Source organism: Condylura cristata, unplaced genomic scaffold (genome assembly GCF_000260355.1).
Source record: "Condylura cristata isolate star-nosed mole 26May11 unplaced genomic scaffold, ConCri1.0 scaffold00020, whole genome shotgun sequence".
Classification (NCBI taxonomy): Eukaryota; Metazoa; Chordata; class Mammalia; order Eulipotyphla; family Talpidae; genus Condylura; species Condylura cristata.
The window spans coordinates 25,717,241-25,740,294 of NW_004567121.1; the positions used below are offsets into that span (position 1 = coordinate 25,717,241).

A 23,054-nucleotide genomic window follows, 5' to 3' on the forward strand; every position below is an offset into this window, starting at 1 on the left:
TGTCCAAACTAAATTACAGTCACCGCGACAGTTGTGGCCCTTTACTTCCCCAGGCAGTCAGCTGCAGAGACCGGGCTCCCACCACACAGCAGGGTCACACAGCACATGTCGTGCCACTGCAGCTCTGGCTCAGGGACAAGCCACCGAGCCGAGAGGAACTGCGTCAAAACCACCACTCCGTTACGACCGTTGTTGACTTTCACTTCATCACAAGTTGAGTTACCGAACAGGCCCTGGAAGTGTCCATCATTAGTACTAGCAAAGAGGCAAAGAGGGCCTTCTTGAAAACATCACACCAGAAGGGCTGTAGCTGTGTCCTCTAACACATCACAAGACAAGCACTGCGTAAAGATGAGTATTTATTCACTTTACAAAGAAAATGGTATTAAATTGCCATAAACAGCTCCATGTATAGACAAATATAACTGTACATTACATCAGCAACCGGCTGAAACTTGCTTCCCAATATGCTAATATGGCTCCAGTTCTATTTGTTGAGCACAGAAATCTGTTCTGCCACTGATGTTATTAAAAAATCCCTCAGATAATGGTTTTGTGTTTTACATATTCACAGGTAAGAAAAAGAAACCTATCTCCCAGCCCTTCCTTAGAGCTGAACTTTCCTCTGCATGTTCCCTAGAGAGCACTAAACAAATACTGGCTCATTCTTAAAAAAAAAAAAAAAAAATTACTAGCAATTTGAAAAGGCTTTTGTTGCACACCAAAATACTTATTTATACATACATAAAAAACCTTGAGTCAGATTTATTATTTTAAAGGTAAACAGATACCCTTAACACTGCCAAGAAAAGGTGATGAAAAGGAAGGAAAAACATTAAATTACTGAATTATAAAAATATTTTCTTTGGAAAAAAATTCCAACAAGGTTATCATTAATATCTAAACCAAAGAGAAAAAAATAAACAATTGTTCTTTGATCCATTAGTTATTTAAATAAAAATGAAGCCCTCTTAAAAAGCAGCTATAACTGAATTTTTTAAAAAGTTGCAGGTAATGAGCACTTCTAAGTCTATACACTGATTCTTACAGGCAACTTCCAGTCAAGAAAAGTCCTTAATATGGCTAACTCTTTAGTTTTTTTAATTACCATAATTTTATTTATGTGTGTGTTTTTAAAAAATATTTCACATGATAGCTTTAAAAACCAGTGGCCATTTCGGAGAAGCATTCCAAATACCCAATCTGACTCAACCCAGATTACCACAGTTGAGACAAGCTAGGAAAACTGGTGATTTTATTTTTTAAATCATAGTCATTTATACTCATTTTAAATCACTCCTTCATATTTTATGAAAATGTATCAAATTAAAAAATTTTATTTTCACTAGTGCTACTTTGTATCTGGATTTGATGAAAGATCCCAACCTGAGATAACAGCTGACTCCTTCACAAAGCCCAGTTCTTCTACCCCTTTGTGGGAAATGTTTTTATTCTCACTTATGTCAATTCTTGGTATAACCAATCATACTACTATATTATAAAAATATACCATATATTGGACACATGTCAGCACATTGCAGAAAATGTGTCTATTTGCTGTGTAAATTTTATTAACATTTGAAGGAAATGCTCTTATTTACACAGTTAAGTCTGGGGGCAGGTGATGGGCACCACCATCAGGAATTTGGAAATGTGCAACAGTCATTGGCATTCTGTCACAGAAAAAACCCTCCCCAGGAGAACTCGGCAGCATCGGGTAAGGTATATCAGAGTTTATATAGTTCAGCTGGTTTATTTTTCCATCTTCATTCTTCTTCACTTTCATTTTCAGGATCTAAATCTGAATCTCCATTTAATTCTTTTTCACTTGTCACATCTCTGTCCTCACCATTTTCTTCAGCATCCTCATCCTCCTCTTCATTCTCATCATCAACATCATCATCTTTTTCACTTTCTTTCTCTTCCTCATCTTCATCCCAATTATCCTGGCAGAAATAGTTAAGGAAGAAAACCATTCATGAAGGTTTTGTTCTTACAGAATATCACAATATAAAGATGGATTTATGTACCAAAAACTTTTTACTCACATCAGAATCCTTATCTGCTATTTCATCATCAGATTCCTCCTCAGAAGATTCTGGAAGGGATAAAAAGCAAATGGTATAGTCCTGAAAACTAAATTTACTTTGAGAAATTTTGTATTTAGCTATCATTCACCTAAGAAATAACGTTAATCTCACTAGCTGCATAAAAGCACATTTATATTATTTCATCAAGATCTCGCAGAGCAGGGCAAAGTACCAAAATCCTATCATGAAAAACTTAAGCCATGGCTATAAAAGGGGAAAAAGGTGGGAGAAGGGATGGGGAATCCTTATGCAGGATCCATGGGCATAAGAATTGGTTCAGCCACTACAGCAAATACTAAAGCAGTTCCTTCGAAATGAAAAATAAAACTAGTTTATAATCCACCAAATAAATACACACACATATGGACAACGGAATTCATTAGCCACTTATAAAAGAAAAATTCCACCATTTGCAACATAAACCATGAAGGCATTGTGCTAGGTGAAGTAATCAAAGACAAATACTATATATTATTTGCATGTAAAATTTAAAAATGTTTAACTCAGAGATAGAGAATGGATTAGTGGCTGCCTGAAACAGAGGGTGGGGAAGTGGCTGAAGGTCCAATAGTGCAAACTCTGATTATGACATGGGGAGCATGGTGACCACAATACCAATGCTCTTTCATATATCTAAACTAAGAGCACAGTCTCAGGAGCTCTTATCACCAAAAAAGTTTATGTTTATGTATGGAGATGGATGTTAACTAGACTACATGTTCCAATTCTAGATTCCACCCTATTTCCACTTTACCTTCTTCATACACCAATTTAGCCTTCTGTTCAGGATAAGTCATTCCCTTTGTTTTTTCTGATGCTGTAACCTGAAAGAAAATAAGGTTAAGCTTAACTCAAGTACCACTACCACACACCTGACCTCCCCCAATTAGTTAACTCACCATTTTACTAGATTACCTTAATACAAACCTTAATACAATGTGGACCAAGTATGAGCCAAAAAACAATGTAGCCTAATACACAATTATTCTGTACAGCTAAAGATTCCTAAGGTGATCAGAATTTCTTTCAGTGTCAAAATGTAAACTGTATATCCTGTAACATGGAGTTCATAGTATCACAATATCCTAACTGCATCGCCAATTATTACAATATAACCGCATTATCAATTATCACAATATAATGTGTTGAAATATGAGAACCTTTTAAATAAAAGTCGAACTAGGTCAAACATAACACATTTCTAAAGAGAGGATCATGCTTTACTAATTTCTTAGTGAAATAGGGGGCTTTCAATGCTCATGCAAGTGATTCTCATTCCTCTCTTCAAAAGTTTTAGCACAAAAAAATTTCATGTACTCACTTGTGTGATTAGAAGAATAAGCTTGCCATGAAGGTGGGAAAGTTTCTGAAAAGTTTTTACTCTGCTTTCCATTAACTGGTATAATGTACCCAACTGAGGTACCAGGTCAGGCAACTAAAGGAAACAATCATTTATACCATTAAAACAGTATGAATAAACAAACATGCAAATCACATTCAGATCTGAGTATTCATCTATTAGAAAGTACAGGATCCAACGGCTGCTTGTGCCATAGCCTACGAACACCTCAACTTTTCAGAGGACTTCAATTAATTTAAAATTAATACATTCTGGAAAAATAACAAAAGGTCACAGAAAGAAACTGCAAGGTAGGACAAACTGCAAGACAGGACCAAATTATTTCAGATGGTCAATACAAAGTGGACACTAACTTAAACCATCCCTATCACTTATCTCTGGGCTCAAGGGGGCTTTCCTCTGAATTTATTCTCTAATAAGGCCCCAGCAAACAGGGAACACTTTCTACAGCTTTTAAAAACCAGCATGCAAAGCAACTACACAAAGCTGACCTTAAGAGGATTTCAAATATAAATTAATGAAACCTCTGAAACGTGCTTCAGAAAGTAAAACAAGAATTTCTTTTGTTTCTCTAGAACTACAGAACAGGGCCCAACTCTACACATGGTCTGTGTTTGCCCTCCTATCCGACACCTACGTGTAAATACATGATTCACTCAAATGTTAAATTTTAAACAGACATAAAAAGTGGAAAGAAAAAAGGAACATTTAAATGTGATAGTATTTCAATTACCATCATCTCCATTTTATTTGTCCCCATTCAGACTATGAGCTCCGGGAAGACAGGAATCACAGTGTCCTGTGAATTACTAACTCTCACGTGCCTAGTATAGTCCTTGGCTTAGAGAAGCTACTTAAAGATAATCTGGCAAGGAAGAAAGAAATGAAGGCAAGGTGAAAGGAAAAGCAGTTTTCTAAGGAGGCAGAGTGACTGCAGGCTGATGCCCTCCCTACACTGCTTGTTTTGTCGTGAGCTAGGTTACGCAACTGCAATGGCAGCAAGTCGGTGCCAGAAAGGACTTGTCTCCTGTGGCAATCTTTGCTTCTAAGCAAGGAACCGCAGCCACAAAACGACTTGTTCCGCGGCTGACTAGCCAGCACCCCAAAACCTGATGCTTACGGTGAATTTTCCATGCCCATCAGCATGCGGCTCGGCCACTCCACTCACTATGGCCCCAAATCGCCTCCCAAGGTCCCTGCCCAGGGGGAAACCCATACCCATTCTGATGTTTCTTGGCTCCTCCCTCATTCTAACAGTTTGGCAGTGATCTGCACAAAGGAAAACCTGCTCACCTCAAAATAGGTTAGTTATCCAGTAGTTTTGCCTATTTCAAACTATGAAAGGCAAAAGGAGCCTGAGGCGGACAGTGACACAGGAGCTGAGGAAACGGCTTCAGAAAGGGAAACCACATGAAAGGGCAATTAAGAATTCTCAACTTATCTTCGGATAGCTTTTAAGATAATTTCATTTAAGATATATGGTAATCAAAGTAAGTATTAAACTTTTATTTTTTCCTAGCTTAAAATACTAATTTAATGATGTGGTAAAGAAGTTAATTCAACTTAAGACATAAAATTCTTTATTTTTTGGTGTTGCTTTAAGGCTTTATGCTCCTCCTCCACTTGCATAGATAAGCAAACACTGACTGCAGCCCCAGCAAAACATCAGCTTACTAAATGTCTACCTCATTTTTATGTTATTTTTATCCTCCTGGGATGAAGGCCACTATCTTAGCATATATGTAAACTTCAAAGAACTTAAGTTTTTGAAACATAGGAGGGAATACATAAAACATAAAGATAAATTATTTACCAAACAGATTATGTATACAGAAAAATCTGAAGGTTAATGTTTCGATATGTAAATTCTCTCCTTCCTCTAGCTCTCCTTTCACAGTTCTCTACAGAATATAAATTACTTCTAAAAGTCAGGAGGAGGAAGACCAATTATTAAAGGCAAAAATGGTGACACTGTTAACAGTGCACCTGGGGGAAAACAAAATCTCTAAAAATGGAGCTGATGGTTGAAGGACAGATGGAGAATGATTTCATGAAGCCAGCAGTTTTCAATCCTTAGCAAAACCAAACTATTTGGTAACTAAGCTGAAAAGACTTACCGTGGATAAGTAGGATGCATGGACTGTTAATACACATTTTAGCCACTGAACCATTAAAACAGCACTAGAAAAAGAAAGGAAAGCATCTGCATAAGTCAGTCTTCGTGAGTGTAAAGTAAATATTACAGGTCTTAAAAGTTAGAAAAGAGGCAAAACGGGGGTCTATAAGTTGTGTTATGAAATCTGACACTTTCTTTTACTTGAGCCTATCTGAGGTATATGTAATACACGAGCCTCTGGGAAGTGGGGGATAGGGCACACTGCAGAACAGGACAAAAGTCTCTTCCAAAAAAATTTTTTTTCATTTATGATTTATTTCCTATTTAAGTGATATGAGGACAGTAAACTGGGCTCAAATGATGTATTTTATGCTAATTGTACTTGAGCCCATCACCTACTCACCATCAAGTAAACAGCTAAAGATAGCCACACCAGAGCCTCCCTAGAGGCGCCAAGGAGTTAAGTCTCAGTATTATCAAGCTATGTGCAGCCACTGCAACACAAATTCAATCCCCGGCCAGAGAGCTGACCCACATGGCGCAGCAGGCCTCTCCTCTCTCACCTGCTGCTCTCCTCAGCAGTGTGTTTTCAGTCAGTCCACCTGTTCTGCGCTCCCCTCTGTCTCTGTTAAATCCTCTCACCCTCTGCAATTCTAGCCTACACTCCAGTTCTTATATGTATAAATTAATAAAAATAAATCTTCCATAAAAATAAAGACTTAAAAAGGAAAAACTAAAATAAAAAATAAAGTTGAATAGTGTCAGTCAAAAACAAAAAACTCAGAGTCACTGATATTACTAAACTATATACACACTTTAGGTTATCAACTTCCTATTTAAATATTTATTCATCAAGTTATTAACAAAAAGACCTGCAGAATTTAGTCTTACAAAACATATTCTTAATAGCTACCTTAAGTTAGATAATTTTACATGTCATGACTAGTACTAAGTCACCAAGACTAATTTATTAAAAGAAGCTGGATAACCTACAGGGGAGTTTTCTAAAAGGAAGAGAAAACTGTATTAAAATCTTTTAAATAAAAATCACTCAAAATGAGAAGAGTAATTTTAATACTTAGACTGTTAGAAATTTGAACAACTTAGTAATTTCACGTTGTCACATAGTGCTGTTTTCAACAAACACGTCTCATTATAAAACAGAGCAATCCAAGTCACCTGAAAGTCTCACCTGTTAGGATGTCCTTGCAATCTCTTTGTAAGCTGAAGGGGAGAAAAATGTTATTAGCAACATTTCAGAGGCAACCAATCTCCCGCAATTCTCACAATACACACACCCATAAAAACAGAGGGGAAATATAATTAGGTTGCCATTATACCTAAATTACTCCTAGTTTCCTAATCCATTATAACATTATTCCAGGGATACATTCTCACAGTAAGAGCAATTTATCTGAAGGAGGAAGGGGTAGAATCGAGGCTTTTTTATAAAATGAATAAATGTCCACAGCAGGCCAAACCAGATAGAAAACAAATAAGTGGTTGCCAGAAAATGGGGAGTGGCTGATAAGTGGAGGTTTCTTTTTGGTATGACAACTGCAACACTTGAGGCTATACTTAAACACACACACTCACGCACACACACTCTGAATTGTATCTTTCAAAGAGCAAATAACTTTATGGTATGTGAATTGATCTCAATAAAAAAATACATAGAACAAAATCCAAGTTGGGCAAATTATGTTTCTAGACTACCTAACATTTTGAAAACATAAGACCAGGCTTTTCTAATATATGATACTATTTCAACAACAACAACAAAAAAGGTTTCCTTCCTTGATCAAACCAGCCAACATCAAAGTCTCACAAACGTCTGCATGTCAAACAAATGTGATCCAACATAGCTCCTAATCACAAAGAACCCACTCTATTGCTAGATCTAATTTAAACGAGGACTATTCTTTCAGGGCAAGCTTCAATCACACTGTCTACACTTCTAAGAGACAAAGAATTTCCTGACTACAAACTATTTGAACTCCACATGACATCCTTGGTAAAGTGTGCCTAGTCTCAGGGTTTCCACTCCCTCTCTGTGCCTCTTCACAAATTTTGCACAAGCCTCCTGCCCCCGCCTTCTTGTTTAGCCATTAGCTACACCTCCATAACATCCTTCAACAGAATTATTCAAATGAAGCCAGAATGAGCACCTGTCTTAAAAGAGCGAGTTACTCACTCTTTTTTTAAGGCTGGCTAATCTTAATGCTCTACAATCCACATTGCCAGATAAAGAGGTTAATAGCCCTTCTGCGATTCAGAAACCAATATATATACATAAAAGCAGCTTCATTTTATGATAGGATATCTTCACAGGACATGGTAAGAAAACAAATGAAAATTTGGAGTCTTTACATTGAGATTGCCCTAACAATCACTCCCATGTAGATATCATCCTGCACACACATCATCTATGTATGGTTCACTTTAAAGTTTCCAATGCTTCTCAGACAGAACAAACAAACTAGCCTTTGGTGGAAGGAAAGTAAAAATGCCAATGACACCCCCTTTTACTAACTCAGGAATTCATCAATTTCCCTTTTCTTTCTAAGGTATTTAGGAATTCCTCCTAGGTATCTATCACCCACTCTCTAAATGCCCCACTTCATTAGAGACTGCATTTTCTCTTTGATTCACACCTTAGGACCTTGAAATGAAAGGACAAATCATTACCTCTTGCAACAATGGAATAACAGCATGCAGGGGCATCTTTAGCACAGTCTTCTTTATGAGGTTTGTATTCCTAGTTTGCAGTACTTTCTGAAAGAAAATAAAAGGAATATGAAGGTAAGCATACTCCAGAACTAAAGACTCAGTAAACATTAAAAGAACAAGGCAGTAAGAGCCATCTGAATTCTAGCAAATACTAGCTAGACAGACTGAGAGTGCTATACTATAAAGTGCAATCTTCAAGTTATCAGGACTTCTGCTTTGATAAACTGCTTCTCTAAAATTCGAATCTTCCTGAACTAAGTTATTCTATAAAACAAATACCTGTAGACATTAGAGATATACAGCAACTCATTTCCAAACTTTCATTTTTTGAAATCAAGAAAACGTATCCCTACAACAGTGCACACAATATCATATTGAGCAAACAAGTCTTCGTCAACTTTTAGATAAAACCTTAAGGCAATAAAAAGATCGTATGATGACTGCCTGAGTCAAAACCCTCTGGGGTCCATCAACAGGCAAAACCCAGTCTCCTTCCAGATTATAGGGAAGAGAGAACGACAGGCACTAATTAATTCTACACACTAATTTCCCCAAGCCCCAAATGTTTCATCTAAAGAAGGGGGGGGGAGAGGATGGAAAAGCAAAATCTCCTGGCTCCCCGCCTTCCTCTTGAATATTTTTTAAAACTTATTCAAAGGGGTTTGCTCTATCTAGAGCTTGTTGTTCCACAGAAGACATGCTCAAGACACAAACACCAGAGGCACCCCCAAAGAACACTATATAGAAAATTTGTTTTCAACCTATGTAAGAGTCCTAACCAACCTATCCTTTCAGAATTCCCTATGGATTTTATTTGCTTATAAAATATCTTAATGCCAGCCTCCCTGGTAGCACAGTGGGTTAAAGCACAGCACTAAGAAGCTAAAACCACTTCCACATGTGTTCGATTCCTGCCTGCCCCAGAGGAGATCCATATGGCGAGGCAGACCTCTCCTGACCCGCCCGCTGCTCCCCTCAGCAGTGTACTTCGTTGATCTGCCTGTTCTGCTCTCCTCTCTGTCTCTGGTGAATCCTCTCACCCTCCACATCTCTGGCCTGTACCCCAGTTCCATATGAATAAATAAATCTTTAAAAAAAAATCTTAACGCCAAGCCCCTCTAAATTCACCTATTACCATTTAAAAACTATCACATAACTACATAGTTTCTTATACAAAAGAAAATTCCTTGCACACAATCACTGGATAACTGAAGAACTGACTAGTTGACTAAACTAATGTTTTCATTTTCAAATAAAATAAAACTTTAAAGTAAAATGAGATAATCAGAACACTAACAATGATTCCTAGGTACTTGCCCATACTAAGCATTCTTCAAATCACCTCTTACCAGTTATGGCAAAGTGCCAATGATATGCTAGTTACAGGAAATGCTCTGAATAGTCAGACATACTTTTTAAAGATTACGACCTGCTTTTGTTGAGATCCTCAATGTTCGTATGTCCACCCAAATCACCAGGCTTAATTGTCTTAAATGGTCATGTAGGATAGTAACACTTCAAGTTATACTAAAAGCTTTGTCAAAAACATGGTGGAAGGGAGGAAAAGACATGTAGTGGTGAAGGTTTGAAAATTTGTAGTTTGTGGAATCCTCTAGTATTCCTAATTTAAAATGACCACATAATTTGCTAGTTAAACTGAAGTATTTCTGAGAATGAAAGGAACCACTATTATACCAAGACAAGACATTTAAAGGAGCACTAACACAGGCAAACAAGAGTATGTATGGCCTAGCTATCAGAAATTATTCCAAATTGTTTAGTAAAGAAGTTTTAACAAATTCAGATCATTCTTACGCCCACAAAAAGCTACTCTACTCTGATAACAAATAAAAATAGGCTATCCTAAAGCAAGTAATGACAGAGAAGTTGCCATTATTTAACTTCTGTTAAGACTAGTTAAAGAAACAAGCCTATAAATCACAGCTATTCCTACCAGAAAGATAGCACTGAAAATGGAGCTTTCCTTTTACAACTTTACTGCATTATAGTGGAAGCATAAGCACACACTGAAAGAGAGCCATCTGGCTAACTTTCTATAATAAAACTGCTCCACTTCTCCCACTCAATTATATACTCTCACCCTGACTCTCAGCCTCAATGCACAAAACTAGCTACTTGTCCCTTTGAGCTAATCTACATGTTTATTATTGAACATCTATGCTCTAAGTCTGTCTTTCACTAGACAATCAAATACTTCAGGCCAAGAAATACCATGTTACTGTTTATATTCCTAACATATTAAGACAATATTAGCTACATAACAAACAATAAAATGTTGGAAGAAAAAATTATTGTGCTATTTGATTGGTGTGACATAAACATTTATATATATAAAACACTATAATAAACATTCTCTCACCTCAAGTCTCTCAGAGCCCTTCTTTCATTCCCCTCCCTAGACATTTTCTAAAACTTTTGTATGAATGCAATCATCATACAATATATGCTCTTTCATTAGTGGCTATTCTCACAGCATGAGCTTCAGAGTCATACATATCATGGATGAATTGACAGTATGTTTCCTATATTGCTAGATAAAACAATTAGTTTATCCATTCATTTGCTGAGGGACATGAGTTCTTTCCAGCTTTGGGTTAAAGCAAATAAAATTGTTAAGAGCATTCACATCAGTCTTTCTACATTCTCTTGGAAAATACCCAGGAATAGAAGGGCTAGGCTTATGCGAAGTATCAATACTACCTTAAATTTAACTACCAAATTGTCTTCTAAAAGTAGCAGGACCATTTTACATTTTCACCAGCAAGACATAAGGAGGTTGCAATTGCTCCATGTCCTCAACAACAGTTACTATTGTCATTTTAATTTTAATGTTAATCAATATATAACAGTTAAGTAATGATATCTCTTTCTAGCTTTAAATTGCACATCTGATGGTGGCTACTGATATTGACTATCTTTACACGCTCATAGTGCCATGGTGAATTCTTCTGTTCATAACTTTACCAATTTTTTTGAGTTGTCATTTCAAGTGCAAAAGGTTTTAAACTGCCTGAAGTCAAAATATCCAGTTTTCCTTTACTGTTTTATGTGGTTGTGATTTATGAAGAAGCCTTTCCCACTGAAATCTGCATACATTTTCCCTGTTTTTCTTAAAAGTTTGTGTGTCGCCAACACACACTTCGGTGACATCTTTAAAGATACAGCACCCAAGGCAACAATAGTGAAGGCAAGGATAAACAGATGGACTACATCAAGTTGAAGAGCTTCTGTACAGCAAAAGAGACATTACAAAGGACAGACATCCCACTGACTGAGAAAAAATTTTCTCACACAAAACTAGTGATAAAGGATCGATCACAAACATATACAAAGAACTGATAAAACTCAACAAAAATAAACAACCCCATCAAAAAGTGGGCAGAAAAGCTAAAGACACTTCTCCAACGAGGAAATGCAGATGGCCAACAGGCATATGAAAAAATGTTCTACATCACTTCTAAAAAGGGAGATGCAAATTAAAACCACAATGAACTACCAACTCACCCCAGTGATAGTGAAATAAGCCAGAAAGAAAAGCAAAAATACCGGATGGTTTCACTCCTAGCAGGAGTGTAACAGACCAGGCGAGAAAATAATAATAATGAACAGCTATATACCAGAGACATTTTATGGGGGTAGAGTGGGGAATGGGATCAAAAACAGTGGAAGTACAATGGACTATGGTGATGGCACACGGGTGATTTGGTGATGGGAAGCCCAAAGGGATTACAACTAAGATGGAAAAATGCACAAAATGATGTAAAAATAAATGATTATATTATATTTTATAAAAAGTTTGTGTCGGGGCCCTCCCTGGTGGCGCAGTGGGTTAAAGCACAGCACTAAGAAGCTTAAGCCACTTCCGCATGAGTTCGATTCCCGCCTGCCCGGGAGGAGATCCACATGGCGTGGCAGACCTCTCCTGACCCGCCCGCTGCTCCCCTCAGCAGTGTACTTCGTCCATCTGCCTGTTCTGCTCCCCGCTCTGTCTCTGGTGAATCCTCTCACCCTCCACATCTCTGACCTGTACCCCATTTCTGTATGAATAAATAAATAAATCTTAAAAAAAAAAAAGTTTGTGTTGGTTCTACACTTACTATGACTCATTTTGGGTAAAGCATGAGGTCAGAGGTAAAATCCATGTGTCTACACATGGATATTCATTCAGTTGGTTCAACACCAACGGCTTTTCCCATTGTCTCATCTTTATACCTTAACTTTATTTAATCTTCTTACCCATGAAGATGGTTTAGATCTCCATTCACTCATGTTTTGTTAATTTCTCTCACATTTTTTCTTTGAATTTTCAATGTAATCCACCTTTACTAGGCACTGTGCAGTACTACTGTAAGTGTAATTTATAAAAAATATTTGAATTCTAGAAAATATTTATCTAACAGGTACCATGAATCACACAAATGACAAGGCTCTTTCTTTTTTGAAAAAGCTATGGACTATTTCTTTGGGTCAAATTTTCACTTTCCCAAAACCCTAACTTTTTAACAACAGTAAGGATTCTAAATTCATCTCTGGCTCCTTGTTGTATCCTTGCCAGTGCTCCTTTCTCCTTTCATCCCTATTTTGATGCCATCATGTAGTCTCACAGGCACATTTTGGGAATGAAGAAAACTCCTTCTAGGGGATACTGTAATTGGGTAAATTCATAATTTCCTAGGTAGCATGGTGTGAGAAGATTTCCATTTTTTTTTTAAAGAAAAGTATCAATTTCTACAACTTTTAACAGAGTTTGACCAGAGTACACAGTTTTCAGGATTCAGCTAGTTTCTACTTAATAACACAATATATCCAGCCAAAGCACTCAACAGTGAGAATCATGAAACAGGCCACATGTGTCTAATTTCTCTGTAACTTAAATGCTTTCATAAGTACCATTCATTTGTCCTCTCAGCAAGTCTACAAAACCTGATAAAATACACACTGCCTTTACTTTTTGACATGTTCTTACCACAAGATTTTATTTATTCATGCATACAAGAACTGGGGTATAGGACAGAAGTGAGAGGTTTCAGCAGATACAGATGAGACAGAGGAGTTCTACTGCACCTTGTGAGGCACCTCCCTGGCCCAGGGGTTGAGCAATAGCTCAATAGTGCTAAGACTCCAACCCCTGCACCACCAGAGAGGCCCATACCAATGATGCCACTTATGAGACCCAATTAAAAGGCTGTTCAGAGGAAGCAAAGTCCAGAATTTGGGCGTCTCTATTATTTCCAAAAAATAAAGACTCAGGAAAGGCATATCCACCAAATATTGCATAAACCTCATTCACTGGGATCCTGTTTTCAGAGAAGTGTACACATTCACTGAGATATGTAGTAATTGTAAGGAGTTTTTGTAGGAGTGATAATAAATTATGACTGTTTCTGAAGGCCGCTATCAGAGTTGAAGGCCACTATCAGAGTTGAAGGCTACATCTATGGGTAAAACACTATTTCTGAGATTTGCTTCACTATAACCTGGGAAGCAAATGGGCAGATCAAACAACTGCAGAGATGACCCAGTCATGCCTTTTTATAAAACCTGGTATTAGACGGATAGTGGTCCACTGTACTATTTTAAAATATTTTAAATGTTTTCTTGCAACAGTTAAGAAAAAAAAGGGCAACTCGTACATGTGTATCCATCAAGCAAGAGTTCAAACATAGATAAGTAAACAATGATGACAGATAATTATATTACATTTTTAAAGTACCATCAATTGTTTTCTATAATTTCTTATTTTTCAAATTCTCACCTAGGTCTAAACTAAACCCTACCTTCCAAAATGCATACAAAGATTTTAGATCTGGTAATTTCCTCTCAAATCACCTCAGTCACAAATATAACCCATTGACATTTAAGTCAAACTATAAATAAGAACACAGTGTCATTGTTATGTATGTTACATACTAAAATCACATCTACATAAATGGCACCTCACATCTATATAAGTGGCACCTTATACATCAGTAAGAATTGCACCTAACAAAAGTAAATTGTTTCCATCTGATTAGGAAATGCAGTGTTTTACACTCAGTTCTTCTAGACAACATCAAATTCTGGAAATTAAAAGGACTGAATTAAATAATATCATACAAGCAGTCACCAACTTACAAGCACAGAAATCATCAATGCCTCCTTTTTTTACATGTAGTTTTTTTTTAACTTTTACCTCTGAATATCTCACAAGACAACCCCCACCCTCTTGAATTTTTCCACCAAACCTCCTACCCATTGCCAAGGTTTCACCTCACAGCCCCCTCTCACGGCCAGGGGGAATTAAGTTTCTGGAATCCAGAATAAAAACTCAGGAACGCATTTTCCTACAGAAAAAAATATAAATTGTGATCTAGAATGCTGAGTATAATAAGTCAGCTACATTGTTTATAAAAGGCTTTGGTGAACTAAAGCCTAAGAACCCATAACAATTCAGAACATTATTTCCATGAGAAAATGCATTCCAGGTTCAAAGCAATTCAATACATTCTCTTTGTAGGTTGGTGACTGTCTGTATTATGCCACCAAGTGATATATATTTGAGGAAACTCACAAAATATTAGATTCAAAATGGCTACATGACTATTCACTCGGTGAATGTGCTAGATCAACCATTTTCTAAGAAAAATCACATCTTAATTCATGTAAAAACTGCCAAAATACTTACATTAAGCATTTCGAAATCATTGCTCTCTAAACCCTGTGCAAGAAGAACTGGAAAGCTATTTGTCTGTGGAAGGTCATCCTTTTCTTTTTTTGTTTCTATATCCAATGCTCCTAGGCGTTCTTCAATGCTAATCTACAGAATAAGAACAACTTGTTAATGTTAAACCAGACAAATTCTAAAATAGATAAAGTTACTTTGCCCTCATGTCTCTGGAGATTAAAAAAAGTACACGGACTGATCCCTACCTCAACCCTGGAAAAACACAAAACAAGTATGCTCTTTCTCATCCCAAGAGTTCAGTACCATAAAAACCAATGCTGGACAGAAGTGTAATAACTGCCAAGTTTCCAGATTCTAGTGGAAAAGCCATGATCTGCCCAAAAAGCCATGAAATGCAACTTATAAAAAAAGTCCCTTTATAAGAAGACTCAAAAAAAGCAAGGATCTGGCATCTGATTATGTACAAAAAAAGACATTTCACAGAAGCTTCCCATATATTACCTGCCATCAATCCTGTATCTGCAAAAGAAAACAATTATCAAAAGAGCACAGTTATGTTCCCCAAACTTATGTCTTTCTATTTGTCTTTGTCAGTGACAAATGGCATGTTTTCCAGAATAGAAAGTTTTGTCAAGTTTTCTTGACAAATATTTGATAAGTAAATGTACATATGATGCCATATCAGTTTCTTTATTAAAACAAGTCTTAACAACCATGTTTTGCCAGCACCTAACTAAGCCCTGTAACTAAGTCAAAATACATCTGTAGGAAACAGGTATGTTTTGGTCAAGTTCCCCCATTTGGGTTATCTTATGAAAAACAAAAAAGGTAGAAAATTGACACCTTGATTTTAAGTATCACGTTACTAAAGATTAGATGTTACCCCCAACCTTGGAACCAATAAAGACAGTTAAAATAAGGTAAAGAAACATAAACAATCCTTCCCTATTGATAAAATGGTTAAAACTATAGATTACCAAGACAAGAATGATTAATGTGGATACAAGGTGACAAAGCACTCTACAAAGACAAGTACTATAACCAAAGGAGGGTTCTGAGAGTTGAAAAACTGAAGTTTGTAAGTTTAGTAACTTTTCAGATGTGAAGAGCACTCACTAAGCCAGCCAGAATTGCTCAGACAGCCAAGAGAAGAGGCATCATTGGAACTCAGCAACAAGCGAAACCAATGAAAGTCATCACAGCAAGCCTTGGCTTAATTTTACTTTCTGACTACTAACTGGCCAAAACTTAACGAGTTTAATCTCTTCCTTCAGTAGTAGTCAATTTTACAAATTCCATCACAATATGACTTTGGAAACAAACTGCTGGGGACAAAAAGGAGCAGTTAACACAATAAATTTATTCAGTTTCACCACTGGCTCTATTTAATAAACTTAGTCAGAATCTTCCAGAAATCATAAAATTTTAAAATCAAATAGTGGTCAAAGTGACTCTATTACCTCATTTCCCCCTAACTTCCTCTTGCTCTCCACTTCCTCAGCTCGTGGTGGAGCGGACTTGATAGCGGCACGATGACCAGGGATGCCAGGCACCAGAACTTTGGCTTCAGAATTTATCACTGGGGTTCTCACCTATGTTGAAATAACAAAAGGATGACAGAGCATACTACACCTTAGTACTTACAGGATGCATCCCCAATGAAAAACAACTTTTATAAGGTTTTCTACTGGAAAGCTCAAAATAACTATCTTACTATGAATTAGATAAACTTTCATTGAATGTTAGCAAATTTTTTAATAATCTAATTATAATTTCAAAGTTTGCAATACCACATGAGAATGAAAATTGAAAAAACAAATTCTACACGAACAAGTGATTCTAAAATGTTCAAGAGTGAAGTTGACCACCTCCAATCAATAACTTTGCCAGAAATGCTCAGACAGCCAAGAGAAAGGTGTCATCTCTGAAGCTCAGCCAGAAGCGAAACCATGTGGGAGTCATCACAGCATGTCTTGGCTTCCCTTTTCTTACTAAAATGCCAAACATGTTATATATACATGTAGATGGTACATTATACTCAAAATACAGCAACAAAATAATGCTCTTGTATGGTGTTCAATTCCAGCCCCATCAGTTTTTATTCACCCTGAAATATATTTCCCTCAATAGTTATAATACTCTAAAAATTGAGAATTTTTTTTTAGTAATTTGATAAGCTGACAATGAATGAAACATATTTCCCTGCTCAGATAATCATGGGAACAGGAAAGAACTAAATCCAAAGTAGCCAAGTGCTAGTCATCAATTCACCTACTCACTCCACAAATCAAAAAAAACACAGCAATTTTTACAATCTTGACATTTAAAACTTAACCCACAAAATCTGTAAGACAAGATCAGAAGGAGGCTATTAAAGAATAAAAAAATAAATGAAAGCAGCTTAAACATAAGATTACTTCTGACGTGTGAATCACTTACCTTTGTTATAGCCGTTTCTACTTTTGGGGCCCAGCTGTTTGAAATGTCTCTTACTAAACACATATGAGTTTCTTTGGAATTTAAAGCCTGGGAATATTAATTTTAAAGGGCAATAGAAAAAGGAAAAAAAGTCAAACAAAGCAACTGATAATACAAATAATATAAAAAACCAATGACTGTATTTTTCTAAAACTTCCCAAGCAAACCATTCCCACTGATCAGCACTCAGATTTACAGTAGCTGAAGAAAATGGATGAATTCAGTCGCTATTGAGTCTGTTTACTTTCTTCAGTTACAAACTGCATTTCAACAGATCTTTTTTCAAATGAGACAAATGTTAAAGTCACATGAGTCAATCCTTGTAAGAAATAATCTGTGCTCAAAAAAGAATGATCCTACCCAAAACATTTCTCATTGCTATCCTTTCCAAAAGTGACAACATTGCTGATTACAAACTGTTGCAATGTGGAATCCACATGTGCTAATATTGTGCTGAGGGGTGGAGGGCAGGAGGTGGCAGGCACGTTGGGATGCAGTGTGAATGTGCCCATAAAACTTTCAGGAGCTATGTAATTCTTTCTACATAATTCTATGACCAAATAACTTCTGTAAGGACACCAAAACAAACATGGGCAACCATGGCTGTGCCCAAGGGGCTTTAGGGAGTGGAGAGGAGAGATGATAGTGGCTAAAGGTTTCAAATGTGGCTAATCTGAACTGAAATGTGCTGGAACCATAAAATACAGGCATAACTAACTGTGCTTTTTACAAACTGAAGGATTGCGACAAACCTCCATGGGGCAAATCTGTGCCATTTTTCCAATGGGATATACTCACTTCACGTCTGTGTCACATTCAATTAAGGTCTGTAAAATGAATTTTTTTTTTTTTGACAAGGCTACTAGACACCAGACAGACAAAACTATAGTGTAAACATAACATTTACAGGAAATCAAAAAATTCACACGACTGGCTTTATCTCAGTAGTCTTAAACTGAAATTTCTCCAAGGTATACCTGTCAATGCCAGATTTCAAAGACACATTACCAAAATAATGTTTTATATGTTAAAATAGTACAAAGAAAATAGTACTTTGGATATACTGGGATAAGTAAGATTCAATTTCACAAATTGAAATGAATTACTCATCGAAAAATTCTTCAATTTAAAGAAAATACATTATTTTCTTCTTATGTGTTCCAATAAACAAAATGTATCATTTTAAAATCATTCTGTCCCATGGCTGGTTTACTACAGAATAAAATCTACTTACCACTCGTTCAATGGTAGGCTGAAACCAATTGCCATACACAAGCAACAGTGACATTTTGTCTGAGCAAAATCCAGCTGCCAGAATAGGAATGGGCTTTGGTGTTGATTTCTTGCCTTTCCCAGGTGTTGCTATCTGAATTGTGCAATTGGAAGTCAAAGGCTTTTTACAGTATCTACAAGAGAAAAACTTAAGATTAGGAAATTTAAAACCCACAATAATTCTTTGAAGTGGCCATCAAGTCATGAAATGTGACCTTCCTCAGTTCTCCTACACCACCATATGGAAGGCCCAGGGTCCCCGGGGTGCTTACTATTCCTGTCAAAACTTCATCTGGGCCCTCCCTGATGGCACAATGGGTTAGAGCACAGCACTATGAAGCAATCTACAGCCACCACTGAATGGGTTCAACCCCAGGACAGGGAGCTGAACCACATGGCCCAGCAGACCTACCTACCCCATCTCACCCAATGCTCCCCTCAGCAGTGTATTTCAGTCAGTCCACCTGTTCTGCTTCCCTCTGTCTCTGGTGAATCCTCTCACCACCCCTGCACCACTGGCCTCTACCCCAGTTCTGTATGCATAAATAAATCTTAAAAAAATAAAAAACAAAAAACAGACTTCATCTACCCCCACCCTGCCAACTCTGCCTTCAGAACCACTTCTTATCCCACTTTGTCAATTCTATCCCCAAGAGACCCAAACTCCCAAATGCATTCTCACTATCCCGAACCTCAGCCCCACATGGTTCTATACATGCTCTACTCTGACCAGCCCGTCTCTAATCACTCCTAACCTGGAAAGCCTCACCATGACCTCTGCAATTTAGTTCTAGAAACAAAATTATCAGCAAAATTATATCCTCCGTCTCCCCCACAAGCTCTCTTCATCTTCCTGCTCTACAATGGCTCGTCCCTGCAGTCCTCCTTAAGATAGAGCTCTTTTCTTTCCAACACCCTTTGTGCCATGAACCTTGGACATGATCTAAGAGAACTCCGTATTCTTCCCTGACACTTCAAGACAGTCTTGTCCTCCCTCCTTCACCTCTGAAACTTTGAAACTGTCATCTTATAGCCAGTTACCTCCCCTTCTTGTCATCGTCTAATTATTGCTGGGTCACTTCCCCACATTCCGTGACATTTTAGTGGCTCACTGTCATTCTGTGCACCACCAGTCCTTAGGAACGTCTTTCTTAGGCATTTCTCCAGCAGGTATACATCTAATACTTTGGCCTCTCAGTCCCTTAACCTACATACTTCCTCTGTGTCAGTCATTCACTGTATCTTAACTCTATAAGCATCGCTATTTGGCCTCTGTTTTGGTTTTTATGCCTCTATAATGTATTCTCAACACATCAGAAAATGACAGAAAACTTCATGTCTTAAAACTCAGGTTAAACACATCATTCCACTGCTTAAAATTCTTCAATGGCTAAGTCCTCATGACAGCCCATGGTGTCTGGGCCTACGATGTACACAGAGAACTAGATAAATACAGTTCTTAAGCGTCACACACCAAAATGTTACCAGGCCCAGAGAGCAGAATTCGGTGGAGATTTGAGTTTTAAATTGAATTGTCTATGGTCCTGAAATTTTTAAAAATAAATGTACACTGATTTCACATTAGTTTGAATTCAAATAAACTCCTATTGTAGGAATATAAAAGGAAGGATATAAACTGATAAAACACTGAAACCTTTTTAAAGTTTAGTGTAACTGTGCATATAACTGAACCTCAAATCACACTTATAGTATATGGCAAGGGTTGGTGAACAGATGGTAAAAGCCTAAATAGCGCACACACTTAAGTTTTTGGGACTTCATGCTGGACTACTGTACATCCTACCAACAAGGCTCCCCTTCAGTCCACCTAAGCACCAGCACTGCCATGCTTCACTGATACTATCAAAATCAAAGATAAAAGTTAAGCCTTCACCAAAGTTCAAAAGTGAATCTCTCCAAGTGAACCACTGTCTTTAAAATTTTATTATTAGAGGGCCCTCCCTGGGTTAAAACACAGCACCACAAAACTAGCCGCACCACTGCAGCACGGAGTTTAATTCCCTACCAGGGAACTGACCCACATGGCGCATGCAGCAAGCCTTACCTGACCCACCCACTGCTCCCCTCAGCAATGTATTTCAGTGGATCTGCTGTTCTCCCCACTCTGTCTCCAGTGAGTCCTCTCACTTCCCACATCTCTGGCCTGTACGATTCTTGTACGCATAAATAAATACATCTTTTTTAAATTTGCGTTAAAAATTTTTATCGCTAAAATCACCAACATTTACTAAGCATACATCGTAAAAAATCACTCTCCTATCCAATCCACAAGACCTGAAAAAAAAAGACGTTAAGGGCCCTCCCTGGTGGCACAGCGGGTTAAAGCACTGCACTAAGAAGCTTAAGCCACTTCCCTTGAGTTCGATCCCTGCCTGCCCCGGAAGAGATCCACATGGTGTGGCAGACCTCTCCTGCCCGCCCGCTGCTCCCCTCAGCAGTGTACTTCGTCAATCTGCCTGTTCTGCTCCCCACTCTGTCTCTGGTGAATCTTTTCACCCTCCGCATCTCTGGCCTGTACCCCAGTTCTGTATGAATCAATAAATAAATCTTTGAAAAGTTTCAAAAAAAAAAAGACGTTAAAAACTTCAATTCTTGAAAACGTATTAATAAATGTACCCATACACAGTCAAGAATGCTTTCAAAATAAGCTAACTGAAAAGCAATACAACACAAAGGGTACAACAGTAAGAATTTGAAGAAATGACCACCTAGGGAAGGGAAACAATACATTCCTGACTTCAAAAACTTACCCATTTAATATGTGTTCAAAAAGATGAACTTGACCATCTCTGCAAACAACAGCTAACTTGACAGGCTAAAAGAAAAATGTCTGATTACTCTACTGGGTTTGGTACTTCAGCTATGTGCACTTTTGAGAATTACTTGGCTGATGTTTTGTTTTAATGAAATTGGTTTTAATGAAATTCATACTTATGAAATTTTATTTATGAAAATTCAACTCTCCTTCCCTCCCCACCCCCTTAAATAGCCAGAAAAATATAACAGCAAGGATGGACACCTTCATGTTTCTAAAATACAACTACTGTTATCATAGTAATGATACTTATTGTTGCTGTCAAGCTTTTAAATTAAAAGTTAAGACAAAGAAGAATCTCTCTGGTGGTGCATTGGGTTAAAGCACAGAGCTGTGAAGCTAACCACAGCCGCTTCAGTACCAAGTTCAATACCCACTAGGGAAGTGACCCACACAGCACAACAGACCTCTCCTGTCTTGCCTGCTGCTCCCCTCAGCAGTGTACTTCATCGATCTGCTTGTTTTGCACCCTACTCTGTCTCTGGTGAATCCTCTCACCACCCCTGCACCTTTGGCCTATACCCCAGTTCTTATATGCATAAGTAAATAAATCTTTAAAAAAAAAAAAGCGCATTAAAAAAATTTAGACAAAGTAGGTATCAGTCAAGGAGAGGCAATCTTTGAAGTCAGATGAGCAAAGTGACCACCAAGTGCACAGACTGACTGACAGGAGAGAGCTGGCAGGCCCAGTCAAAGCACCAGACTGCTGAGAATGCCTCTGCACACAGGCCTGCCCCTCTTAAGAGCTCACTACCTGAATCTAATGGTTACTGCAAAGAATCTAAGATATTATATGTGTGTGTGTATATTTACATGAGTCCCCTTACCATTCTCAAGTCATCATCAAAATCCTGATTAAAAATGATGCCTATGGAAATTCAAAACAAACCCCAAAATTCAAGCCATTTACCTCCTCTTTGTTTTCAGACAATGTCAAATCAATATAGACAGGTTCATCTGTAACTGTAAATGACATCACTGCATTCTTTTCTTTGTTTTCCGACCGGACCTGCCTAGATAATAAAACAGTAATTAGGTAATAAAAGATTAAAAAAAATGCTAACACCCAAAGAATTAGAAAGAGTCACAGCATTGGCTATCCATATTTTCATATTTTGAAAGTATGGTGACATAAGACCACGATAAGGGATAAAACATGGCTGTCACCATAAAACTTGGCTGTGTGATCAAAGCGAAAGCACTAATGCACTTGTGGAGACTGAAACAGTAACAGTCTCTACTCTTATCTCCCATCTATCTGTCTACCTCCATGCCAACACCATGCTGTCTGCATTGCTGTAGGTCAACAGGTAGTTTTGAAATCAATAAATCAATGTCTGGACTCCAACTTTCTCTTCTTTTTCAAAGTTGCATTGTTTTTCATACTTCATTTGCATTTTAAAATCAGACTGTCACATTTTTGTTTGCTTTTTGTCAGTGATTTCACTGTTAAAAATAATCCCAAAATTGGCCCTCCCTGGTGGCGC

At 37.5% G+C, this 23,054-nt stretch overlaps 1 protein-coding gene across 1 annotated transcript in view; it reads right to left on the reverse strand.

Annotated features, from left to right (window-relative positions):
• Positions 1-341: 341 nt before the first annotated feature.
• WDR43 (WD repeat domain 43) overlaps positions 342-23,054 on the reverse strand; it is a 41,973-nt gene continuing 19,260 nt past the window's right edge. The window contains exons 6-18 of the mRNA XM_004686327.2: positions 22,478-22,580; positions 21,503-21,567; positions 18,694-18,865; positions 17,421-17,507; positions 16,442-16,573; positions 14,982-15,113; positions 8,255-8,341; positions 6,759-6,790; positions 5,568-5,631; positions 3,412-3,525; positions 2,845-2,914; positions 2,049-2,098; positions 342-1,946 (exon numbers count right to left, since the gene is read on the reverse strand). Coding sequence (XP_004686384.2) covers positions 1,767-1,946; positions 2,049-2,098; positions 2,845-2,914; positions 3,412-3,525; positions 5,568-5,631; positions 6,759-6,790; positions 8,255-8,341; positions 14,982-15,113; positions 16,442-16,573; positions 17,421-17,507; positions 18,694-18,865; positions 21,503-21,567; positions 22,478-22,580 — 1,288 coding nt within the window. The 3' untranslated portion in view covers positions 342-1,766. The remainder of the gene's footprint in view (positions 1,947-2,048; positions 2,099-2,844; positions 2,915-3,411; positions 3,526-5,567; positions 5,632-6,758; positions 6,791-8,254; positions 8,342-14,981; positions 15,114-16,441; positions 16,574-17,420; positions 17,508-18,693; positions 18,866-21,502; positions 21,568-22,477; positions 22,581-23,054) is intronic.